Below are 11,817 nucleotides of genomic sequence, written 5' to 3' on the forward strand. Positions count from 1 at the left end.
CTTTCGATTTCCGGGAGGGGAGGACAAGACGTCTTCGGAGAGAGTAAAACGTTAAATCAATCAATCACGCTGCTTCTGCTTCTATGAAGCGAAACAGCTACTGAATCAAACCCCACGCCAGCCAGACAAGGTGGGACACATTTGTTAAGGTTTCGGTCGTGCTTTCAATGCATTTCTTGTTGTTGTGTTTCTGGTTTTTAATTATGGTATATGCAAACTGCCTTGAGGTGGTGGTTTAGGAGGCGATGAATAAATGAAGAAACAGAGAAATCGTTGCAACTGAAGAGCCTGCCTGCTGGATCGGGGCCGAAGACACATCTCATCCAGCACCTGGTCCTCTGAGGTGGCTAAGCCCACCAGGAGGACCGGAGGACCTTAGAGGTCATCCAGATAACCAAGGCAGGGTTCTTGCAGGCTCCAACATCCTTGACCAACGGTCCTTCAGACGCTGCTGAAAAACTAGGGCTGTGCACACAAACACACACAATCCAATTTGGGGCCAGATCCAGCACTTTGGAGCAGCCCTGATGCGACCCTGGGCCAACCTAACACAACCCCTCTCTGGCCAAATCCTGGGCTGACCCAAATTGCATTGGGATGTGGGATTTGGCCGAACCCAACACAATTTTCCCTAACGTAATGCATTTCTGTATGCGAGGTTCATTCATACTTAAGGATTTAAGTTCCCTCTTTACCCCTGGAGACCTCGCTGGAGAACTGCGTTGCAAAATTCAAAGTGCAAAACTCATTACTTAGCTGGGGGAACTGCGTTGCAAAATTCAAAATGCAAATTTCAAAGGCTGGTTGCATTTCTGCCTTGTTTTGGAAAGTGGAAATCGTTTCAGCCTTAACTCCAAAGTGAGGTCCCCGTTTGCACTGTACACACCACATTAACAGTCGTTCCCAAAGAATCCTGGAAATTGTAGTTTGTTAAGAGCGCAGCTGAGAGTTGTTAATAGATCCCCCTCACCACCACACACACATTCCCCTCACAGAGCTACAATTCCCAGAGTGCTCCAACAACCAATCTCTCTTCCCAGGGAACTCTGGGAAATGTAGGCCTGGGAAATAAAATAGGGCCCTTAACAAACTACAGTTCCCAGAATGCTTTGGCGGAAGCCATTGCTGTTTAAAGGGCTATCATCATGCTGTAAATCTATACCACTTCTGGGCCTGAATCTGATTTCTGCCTCCTCCTTACTGTCATTGGGCATTATCTTCACCAACCTGGTTAACCTCCTCTGGTTACACTAAGGGTGTTCAACGTCCTTCTTCAAATGTGGCTCCCAAAATAATACCCCAGTGGTGGGCTGACCCCTTCCTAGGAGGTTGGAGGGGAGTAAGAGTCCCAGGCCAGGAACTCTTACTCCCCTCCAAACCCTCCTTTCTCCTCCAAACCCTCCTTTCCCACGAGGTCATTGGCTGAACCCCATTTTTGTCACACACACCAAACTGCAACCAAACTCTCAGAGAGAGAGAGAGAGAGAGAGAGAGAGAGAGAGAGAGAGAGATTATTCATTCATGCTCAGCCCTTGAAGTCCTCGCCTTTCACCCACCCACCCCTTTCTTACCGTCAAACTGAGATTGTGTAAGCGGCTTGCGGGCAGAGACTTGTCGCTTGGCCCATGTTCGGCCTTCACCTCTTCCTGTCCCCTCCCCTCTGCCGCATTCCAACGTCCAGCATAGATTGTCAACTGCCTGAGGGCAGAGATCCTGCTCCCTTTCCTCCTCTTTCCTTTTCCTTACGAGACGCCGTAAAACAGGGAAATATATGGCGGGGCGCCGTATAAAAGCACTTCGGAACTCCCTGCCCATTGACACATCCGGCAGGCCCCTTTTCAGCACCCGCTAAAAGCATTTTTCTTCAGACAACGCAACGCTGTGGATGTGTGCGTTTCGCCTGCTTTCTGTTTATCAGTGCAAACGCTTTCGAGTGTTTGTTTTTAGCTGTTTCCGACCCACAATTTTATTGTCTCCTTCTTTCCGCTACTGTGGGTCCCCAGATGTTGTTGGACTACAACAAAACCTGGGGACCCACAGGTTGAGAACCGCTGCACTATGTGATGAAATACCGTATTTACCCCGTGTATAAGATGCCCCCATGTATAAGATGACCCCTACTTTTTGAGCCCACAATTAAGAAATAAATTTATTTATATATTTAATTGCAACATTCCGTGTACAGTCATATATCGGGATGAAGTAGCTTCAGGTTAAGCATTTTTGGGTTGCACTCCACAGCGACCCAGAAGTAACGGGGCGAGTTACTTCTGGGTTTCGCCACTCGCGCATGCGCAGATGCTCAAAATGACGTCACGCGCATGCGCAGAAGTGGCGAATCGCGACACGCACACACAGAGACATGGGTTGCGTTCGCTTCAGGATGTGAACAGGGCTCCGGAATGGATCCCGTTCGCATCCAGAGGTACCCCTGTATAAGACGAAGCCCCAATTTTAAACTTAAAAAAAATGGGGGGGGGGACTAGTATTATACACGGAAAAATACAGTAAATAAATGCACCAAATGCTCTGCCTAATCAGATGCCGATGCCGCCAAAGCACTGTACCGGCGTCCCCGTGGGCGCCAGCGACGCAGAGAAAAACACACACACACACGAACGCTCAGGTATGCAGGTTAGGCCTTGTCTGGTCAAGTCTAGAGCCGAACCTCCCAGCAGCAGAGGGTGGGGAAGCCTCCGGGCTACAGATGCTAACACAGCAGAGGCGCAGGTCACAAACTATGCAGACGGTCGAGGCAGCCGGCCAGTCGCTCTGCTCCCTGGGCACCTTTCAACAGGCAGCTGTGCTTTCCGCCTCTGAAGAATGAAGCTGAGATCCGTCAGCTGACGCAGGGCGGGCCTGTCACTCGAGGAAGTCTCCCCGAGGCCACCCGACAGCCTCGCTCCTGCCTGCTGGGTCCGGGCTGCTTCTCCTTTCGCTCCTCGAAGCCTGGCGGAGGGCCGCTCGCATGACCTGCAGAGCATCGTGGTCCCACGGTGAGTGAGGTGCGCTTTGAGGGCTTAATAACAGAGGTGCTTCAGAGCAAGGGGCAGAGAAGGCAGGTCTGTTTGGGCAAGGAGACGCCCGCCGGTCTCTTTTCTGTTTTCAACAAATGCTGAGCATTCGTGCTGCTCCCGGGCGAGCCGCAACAAGTCGGCGGGGTTGAGTCACCAGGGCGGCGAGAGAACGAAAAACCGGGAAGTGTGTCCGCAGGTTAAGATCAGGGAAAACTTCGGCCCCAGAAGCTAAGCTTCTAAGTCTGGGCTTTTGCTTAGGGCATGCTAAGCTTTCGGAGAGAACCGCAGCGCCCCTGGGCATGGGCAGAGTGCGTCGCCACCCCATGCTGAGTTAACAGGCCTCAGGCATTTGAGGCTGGGCACATGGGAATTAATGCGCCAAAGGCCCATGAAAAGCCCGAAAGAATCATAGAGTTGGGACGCCAAGGGTTCACTAGTCCAACCCCCTGCAATGTTGAAACTCAGCACTGCTGGAAAACTAGTCTGAGTGGTTATCGTCCTTTAAGATGAGACCACATGTGGGCAGAATGTAGAAATAATAATAATAATAATAATAATAATAATAATAATAATAATAATTTATTATTTATACCCCCCATCTGGCTGGGCTTCCCCAGCCACTCTGGGTGGCTTCCAACAAAATATTAAAATACCATAATCCATCAAACATTAAAAGCTTCCCTAAACAGGGCTACCTTCAGATGTCTTCTAAAAGTCTGGTAGTTGTTGTTCTCTTTGACATCTGGTGGGAGGGCGTTCCACAGGGAGGGTGCCACTACCGAGAAGGCCCTCTGCCTGGTTCCCTGTAACTTGGCTTCTCGCAGGGAGGGAACCGCCAGGAGGCCCTTGGAGCTGGACCTCAGTGTCCGGACAGTGTTCTGGGTGCATGGTTGAGTGCCTTACTTCCTTTGGAAAGTGTACAGCAAGGCGCTAGTCCTCAAGACTTGAAAATGCAGCTGCACAAAGGTGATGCATGGGTGAGGCAAAGATCAGCCTTTTTTCCATTATTAGGACCTTTGGCAAAGGGAGCAGGCCACAGTTTTCCAGCGTGAGGACAGCTTGCCTCAGCCCTATAAGAACCGCTTTGCCGTATCAGACCCAAATAGTTCCATCTTGCTTTGGACCCAGGTTCCTGACACTGTGGACAGCCAGGTGTCTCCCTGAGAAAGCTCCCTGCCACTATTTGTCCCCACTATCAAATGTTCAAAAAGGTAGCCTATCCCTGTATATGGAGGTTCCTCTAGACAGATGAAGCCTCTCCAAGAATCTGTGCAACCCTTTCATTGAACCTAGCAGCCGCCACCCCGTCATATGGAAGGAAGTTCCACAGGTCAACCACAAGTCGCCTTTTAGGGCCTCCCGCCAATCAAATTCGCTCGGCAAAAAACCCTAAATTCCACGCTTGCGAGACAGGAAAGTCCCTCCCCACCCCCTTCTCTCCCCGTGCTGTTCCCAATTTCAAAAGCTTCGCTCGCATTTCCCCATCGACGCCTTTCAAGTTCTGCTTTTCTCCTTTTCGTTGAGATGGCGGAAGTGTGGAAAAACAGTTTCGCCTCGCAGTTTTGCCTGTTTCTGCTTCTGTTGCCCCTAACCTGAGCACGGCGTTGAGGAGAAAGCCGGGAATGGGGACCCTCATTTTATGCCGCCCTGCTGTGACTTTAGCTGAGTGACCCAGCCCTCACAGAACAAGAGGAACGTACGAGGGCTGCACCTGTTGGATTTCTGCCTGCTGCTCAGCTACCCAGACCCTGCCAGGATACAGTGGGGGGGGGTGGCACACCTAGAGGAAATGGCTCTCCTCCCAGATATGCCTTCTGAGGGCTTGCGCCTGGGTCCACACTCCGTCAAGGATGTTTATTTCAGTCCCCAGCAATTAAGACACGCTCATTTATTATTACACAGAGCCAGGAAGCCATTAAGTGGCAAGGCTAAACTGCGGCTCGTCAGCCAGCTAATTAGCATCCTCCTCTTGGAACAGAGGAATCATTAAAAGGGGACAGGATACGTAAGCGGCAAGGATGTAGCTGCAAGAATCTTTTTTGTTACTCGTTTTTGTTTTTTTCCTTTGCAAACCACACAAGGATCTGGAACACAGGAAGAAGAGAGCGTGATGCCTTTGTCAGAGTCAGGCCGGTGGGGTTCATCCAGCTGAGTGTTCCTCACACTTACTGGCAGGTGGTCTCCAGGGTTTTAGACAGGGGTCTCTTACCTGGGTATGCCTTTTGGGACCGTCTGCCTGCAAAGCAGAGCTATAATAATAATAATAATAATAATAATAATAATAATAATAATAATTTATTATTTATACCCCGCCCATCTGGCTGAGTTTCCCCAGCCACTCTGGGCGGCTCCCAATTGAGTGTTATAAACAATGCAGCATTAAATATTAAAAACTTCCCTAAACAGGGCTGCCTTCAAATGTCTTTTAAAGATAGGATAGCTGCTTATTTCCTTCACATCTGGTGGGAGGGTGTTTCACAGGGTGGGCGCCACCACCGAGAAGGCCCTCTGTCTGGTTCCCTGTAACCTCACTTCTCGCAATGAGGGAACCGCCAGAAGGCCGTCAGAGCTGGATCTCAGTGTCCGGGCTGAACGATGGGGGTGGAGACGCTCCTTCAGGTATACAGGACCGAGGCCATTTAGGGCTTTCAAGGTCAGCACCAACACTTTGAATTGTGCTCGGAAATGTACTGGGAGCCAATGAAGATCTCTCAGGACCGGTGTTATGTGGTCCCGGCGGCCGCTCCCAGTCACCAGTCTACCTGCCACATTCTGGATTAATTGCAGTTTCCAGGACACCTTCAAAGGTAGCCCCACGTAGAGCACATTGCAGTAGTCCAAGCGGGAGATAACTAGAGCATGCATCACTCTGGCAAGACACTCTGTGGGCAGGTAGGGTCTCATCCTGCATACCAGGTGGAGCTGATAGACAGCCACCCTGGACACAGAATTAACCTGCACCTCCATGGGCAGCTGTGAGTCCAGAATGACTCCCAGGCTGCGCACCTGAGCTACTATCCTTTCCTTTGAAATGAATAAGATTCCAGTCCTGATGGTTCTGAATAAGGGTTGGTTGAAACTGGGGGGAAAGAAGTTGCTTTCTGCTGAATTAGACCATTGGTTCATCTCACTCAGTGTTGTTTGCACTGACTGGCAGCAGCTGTCCAGGTTTTCAGACAGGAGACAATTCCAGGGATTGAACCCAGAAGCTTCTGCATGTGAATCATGTACTCCACAACAGTCGTACCTTGGAAGTCGAACAGAATCTGTTCCAGAAGTCCGTTCGACTTCCAAAAAGTCCGGAAACCAAGGCACGGCTTCCGATTGGCTGCAAGAAGCTCCTGCAGCCAATCGGAAGCCACGAAAGTCGTGCCAGATGTTCAGGTTCCAAAGAACGTTTGCAAACCAGAACACTCACTTCCGGGTTTGCGGCGTTCGGGAGCCAAAACGTCCAAGTACCAAGGCACTCAGGGTCCAAGTTATGACTGTACTCCCTTTGAAATACAGTGGTACCTCAGGTTAAGTACTTAATTCGTTCCGGAGGTCCATTCTGAACCTGAAACTGTTCTTAACCTGAAGCACCACTTTAGCTAATGGGGCCTCCTGCTGCTGCCGCGCCGCCGGAGCACGATTTCTGTTCTCATCCTGAAGCAAAGTTCTTAACCCGAGGTACTATTTCTGGGTTAGCGGAGTCTGTAACCTGAAGCGTCTGTAACCCGAGGTACCACTGTAATGCTAGGTTCCCAATCCTTGTCAAGGGCTGACTTAGGAAGCAGGTACAGTGGTACTTCCAGTTGCGGACAGGATCCGTTCTGGAGCTCCAGTCAGATCCCGAGGTTTCTGGATTCAGAATATTTTTTTTCTTGTTTTCCTCCTCCAAAAACTAGGTGCGTCTTGTGGTCTGGTGCGTCTTATAGGGCGAAAAATACGGTAATTGGGCAGAGGGGCAGAGCGAAAGGTCAGGAGGGCTCTATTGTGTGCCGCTCAACCACCACCTTGAAACTCTGAAACAGACTTCAGGAAGGAGCTGGGGTTGTTGGCTTGTGACAGAAGGATAAAAACAGGAAACCCCAGTGCATCTGTGGGGGTGGCGAGGAGAAGAGAAGGGAAGGAAACGCTGACTTTTAAAAATATATTCCGAAGCATCGTGAGAAGGCAGGGCTGCAACGGTGCCTGGCAGATCCCCCTCGCACGCTGGTTTTAAAAAGAAGAGGAGACAGAAAAAATCAGCTTTGCGCTGCAAGCCGCATTTGGATATTTGGCGGTGCACTGGTTCACAGGAGCGGAAGGAGAGGCCTGTTCCGTCGCGGTGTCAGCGCACGAAGACTGCCACAACCCCACGTTCTGCGCTGGGCATCCCTGAACATCTCACCCGATTGAGGAGGTACGGAGAGACCAAGCAGAGATTAAATCATTGCAATTAAATTTTTAAAAAAGAGTTAGGGTAGGTTCGGTTCCCAGAGGGATAGCCACGTTCGTCTGTCTTTCTGCCAAAGCAGCGGCGTCTTAAAGCAAGATTTATCTGAGGCCCACTTCCTCACAGTGAACAAAAACCACAGGCACGTCATGTGCAGAAATGCAGAACTGCCCCAGTTTGCCACATCACTCCGAGACTCTCAGATTTAGCTTCTTCTTCCGAACCCAGCCAGCATTTTGGGTCCGTCGTTCATGCCCAGCATCCACTGCCTTGTTCCTTATCTGAGCATGCAAAGATACCTTCCTGCAGTCAGTTCCGCAGATGTTGGCTGCTTCCAGTGTCCCATAGATGGATGAGAATATTTTTTCTCCACACCCGCCCCTCTGGCAGAAACGCACGCATACACCCTTCCTTTATTGCAGGAATGCGGAATATACAGTGGGCGTTTGGGTTGTGAACATGGTCAGTGCGGGATGCACGTTCGCAACCGGCAGCGGCGCGTCTGCACACGTGCGGGTTGCGATTCGGCGCTTCTGCGCATGTGCAAAGCGCAATTTAGTGCCAAAAAACCGAAAGTAACCTGAGAAGACACTGAGGTCCAGCTCCGAGGGCCTTCTGGCAGTTCCCTCCCTGCGAGAAGCCAAGTTACAGGGAACCAGGCAGAGGGCCTTCTCGGTGGTGGCACCCGCCCTGTGGAACGCCCTCCCACCAGATGTCAAAGAGAAAAACAACTACCAGACTTTTAGAAGACATCTGAAGGCAGCCCTGTTTAGGGAAGCTTTTAATGTTTAATAGGTTATTGTATTTTGGTGTTTTGTTGGAAGCCCAGAGTGGCTGGAGAAACCCAGCCAGATGGGCCGGGTATAAATAAATAAATAATAATAATAATAATAATAATAATAATAATAATAATAATAATAATAATTATGGTACTTCCGGGTTTTGGTGGGTGCATAACCCAAAAACACGCAACCTGAAGTGGCTGTAACCCGAGGTATGACTGTATACATATATATATCTGTCGAGGGCCACATTAATAGAATCATAGAATTGTAGGGTGGGAAGGGAACTCAAGAGTCATCTAGACCAACCCCATGCAATGCAGGAATCACAGCTAGAATCATAGAACTGTAGAGCTGGAAGGGACCATGGCGGTCATCTAGACCAACCCCCGGCAATGCAGGGGTCTCAGCTAAAGCATCCATCCAACCACTGCTTACAAACCTCCAAGGAAGGAGAGTCCACCACTCTTACTCTCAGAAAGTTCTTCCTGGTGCTTCATTAGAATCTTGTTTCTTGTACCTTGAAGCCGTTGATTTGGGTCCTACCTTCCAGAGCAGCAGAAAACAAGCTTGCTCCATCTCCCATGTGACAGCGCATGTGATGGCTTCAGATATTTGAAGCTGACTAGCATATCTACCCAGCTTCCTCAATCGTTCCTCATCAGGCTTGGTTTCCAGACCCTTGATCATCTTGGTCACCCTCCTCTGCACAGCTCATCAATATCCTTCTCAAACTGTGGTGCCCAGCTCATCAATATCCTTCTCAAACTGTGGTGCCCAGAACTGGACGCATAATTCCACGTGGGATCTGACCAAGGCAGAATACAGCAGTACAGTCATACCTCACGTTACGTCTGCTTCATGCTACGTTCTTTCAGGTTACATCCCTCAGCGACTCAGAAGTACTGGAAAGGGTTACTTCCAGGTTTTGCCACTCGCGCATGCGCAGATGTGCAAAATGACATCATGCACATGCGCAGAAGCAGCGAATCACAACCCACATGTGCGCAGATGCGCCGCTGCAGGTTGTGTTCTTTTCATGTTCCGAACGGGCCTCCGGAACGGATCCTGTTTGCAACCAGAGGTACCACTGTATTATCACTCCCCTTGATCTGGACACTAGACTTCTGTCAATGCAGCCTAGAATTACATTGGATTTTTTTTGCTGCTGCAGCAAAAATGAGTATCTGTCTGGGGCTGCATGTTGACAATGGGCAAGGCCAGAGCCACTGGTAGGCAGTGTTATAGACTTCTGTCTGTCTGTCTGTCTGTCTGTCTGTCTGTCTGTCTGTCTGTCTGTCTGTCTGTCTCTCTCTCTCTCTCTCTCTCTCTCTCTCTCTCTCTCTCTTTCTGTCACCCACCACACACTTTCCCTGCTTTGCTCCTCTCCCTCAGTGCTATCCCCACCCCCATTAAATTACCCCAGGGGCTGCATGCCCAACCCTTGATTTTGTTGGTGGCAAGGGGGGAGAAAATTATATAAAAGGAGAATTCCATGGAAGCCAAGATCCAGGTTTGGGGCAAGTACTCTTTGGTAAGAGAACCCTTCTAGAGATTTAAAATCACAAAATAAGTGTGGAAACATAGGTTGTGAGGCTTTTAAAATATGCTCTCGTGAATGAGCTCCAGAATAGTCCCCTCTTCCCCTAGAAAAAGGCGACATGTTTGGTAAGTTAAAATGGTTTACTTACAAACTCTCTAAAGGTCATGTTCATGTGCTTTTTCCATACAGCATTCAGAAAACAATGCAGAGGCAGTAAAACATAGCTTCACTACAGTGCTGAAAGTTCTTAAATTATTGGTATAGGAACACAAGAATGGCTTGTAAGAGCCATGCAGTCTGAGCTTGGAGCAACCAGCTCATTGAGTTTCTCAGGTAGATTGGAGGGGAACAAAGTCTTGATTACCTAAGTCCCTCCCAAGGTGAGCTAAGCCTGGCAGGACAGCTTACTCTATTGTTTTAACCCCTTCATGTATTAATTAAGACTTAAGCATGTTGGTTATATTGAGCTGGTTATCCCACAGATAACTCCTATATTCCTCACCTCCGAATTCTGGTTCGACACGGAGAATGTTCAGACAGACCACACAGACACAACACTGTCCCGAGAAGTCTCTCTCAGCAGCCATTCTCCCTCTCACACAGAAACAGAAGCCAGTTAAAAACGACAGTTAGTGGAATAACAGTCACAACAGAAACGGAATGCCGTTCTCATGTGACTCACAGACAGCATATCACATGAGAGGGGGGAAACCCCATGTTAAAAGTACACAGTAATTTAACGTAAGAAAATATTCCCATTTCGGGAAATTAAGTAATTATCCTTAACAGTGGCCTGGGGAGAGGAGGGTTATCCTGGGGCGAGTCCAGCCTGCCTTATAAAACCTCTCCGTTGCCTTTTCCAGGCAGCCACGATGGAGGCGTTCAGCTCCCGCAACTTGGCCATGCAGGCCGAGAAGAAGATTCTCAGCCGGATGGCCAGCAAGTCCATGGCCAATATGTTCATTGACGACACCAGCAGCGAGATCCTGGACGAGCTCTACCGGATCTCCAAGGAGTACACGCAGAACCGGACCGAGTCCCAGAAGGTCATCAAGAACCTCATCAAGGTGGCGGTCAAGATCTCCGTCCTGTACCGCAACAACCGCTTCAGCCCCGAGGAGCTGGGCCTGGCGGAGGAGTTCAAGAGGAAGCTCCACCAAGGAGCCATGACAGCCATCAGCTTCCATGAGGTGGAGTTCACCTTTGAGAAGGCCGTCCTGGCCGAGCTGTTGAGAGATTGCAGGGACCTGCTGCTCCGGCTGGTCGAGAAGCACCTGACGCCCAAATCTCACGGGCGCATCCGGCATGTCTTTGACCACTTCGCCGACACGGAGCTCCTGGCGAAGCTCTACAGTCCCGGGGAGCCCTACCAGCCACGGCTGAAGAAGATCTGCGAGGGGATGAACCGTCTCATCGACGAGGGGAAGTTGTGAAACCCACCGAAGAGGAGGACGAAAAAGGTGGAAAGGACCGCACATGCGGGGTGGGGAGGGGGAGACACGAAATTTAACATTGGCCAAATCCTTCAAGGACCTAGGGATTCAGATAGACTGCCTCTGGACCTGGGGGCTCCATAAGCAGAGAGCCCTGCTGGATCAAGCGAGAGGGGACTTGTTAAGTTGTGGGTAAACATATCAGACGACACAGCGATTCTTCAAACAGCTAGGGGTCCAGGTAGACTGTTTCTGGGCCTGGAGGTTCCATCAGGGCATGAGACGAGCCCTGTTGGATCAGGCCAACTGGAGAAGAATAAATGGGTTTACCCTGTCGTGAGAAAACAAGACGAGGGGTGCTTCTTGTGATCTCTTTGGCAGGCCGGTAGCACCCACAGAACTTGTTTGTGGGGTGGCCCTATCAGAAACTCAGCCCCTCCCAGCCTCCCTTCCGATGTCTTCAGAAGCCTGCGTGTTCCGCAGCTCATCTCTGCAGCCAGTAAGGACTAGAAACTTGGAGATGAAAACCGAGTTTCGAAAAATCCAGAGGGGAGAGTGATGGGCAGTAAACCGCAAAACCACCTCTGGCTGCGTACACCGGAGCTCTATACCAAACCTTCCTGGT

General features: G+C 50.1%; 1 protein-coding gene across 3 annotated transcripts; it reads left to right on the forward strand.

The window, feature by feature from the left end:
* The first annotated feature begins 2,656 nt into the window (after nucleotides 1-2,656).
* Nucleotides 2,657-11,417, forward strand: TNFAIP8L2 (TNF alpha induced protein 8 like 2). 3 transcript variants are annotated; one of them, XM_053370064.1, is made up of 2 exons: nucleotides 2,657-2,996; nucleotides 10,623-11,417. In XM_053370064.1, the coding sequence occupies exon 2, from the start codon at nucleotides 10,632-10,634 to the stop codon at nucleotides 11,190-11,192; it is 561 nt and encodes a 186-aa protein (XP_053226039.1). In that variant the 5' UTR covers nucleotides 2,657-2,996; nucleotides 10,623-10,631; the 3' UTR covers nucleotides 11,193-11,417. The 3 variants fall into 3 exon arrangements, with proteins under 3 accessions (XP_053226039.1, XP_053226040.1, XP_053226041.1); XM_053370065.1 differs by lacking the exon at nucleotides 2,657-2,996 and adding an exon at nucleotides 6,915-7,401; XM_053370066.1 differs by lacking the exon at nucleotides 2,657-2,996 and adding an exon at nucleotides 10,416-10,500.
* The last annotated feature ends 400 nt before the right edge of the window (nucleotides 11,418-11,817 follow it).

Source organism: Podarcis raffonei, chromosome 16 (assembly GCF_027172205.1).
Source record: "Podarcis raffonei isolate rPodRaf1 chromosome 16, rPodRaf1.pri, whole genome shotgun sequence".
In the NCBI taxonomy this organism is placed as follows: Eukaryota; Metazoa; Chordata; class Lepidosauria; order Squamata; family Lacertidae; genus Podarcis; species Podarcis raffonei.

Coding starts and splice junctions, on each gene's coding strand:
- TNFAIP8L2 (XM_053370064.1), top strand. CDS start 10,632: ATGGAGGCGTTCAGCTCCCGCAACTTGGCCATGCAGGCCGAGAAGAAG.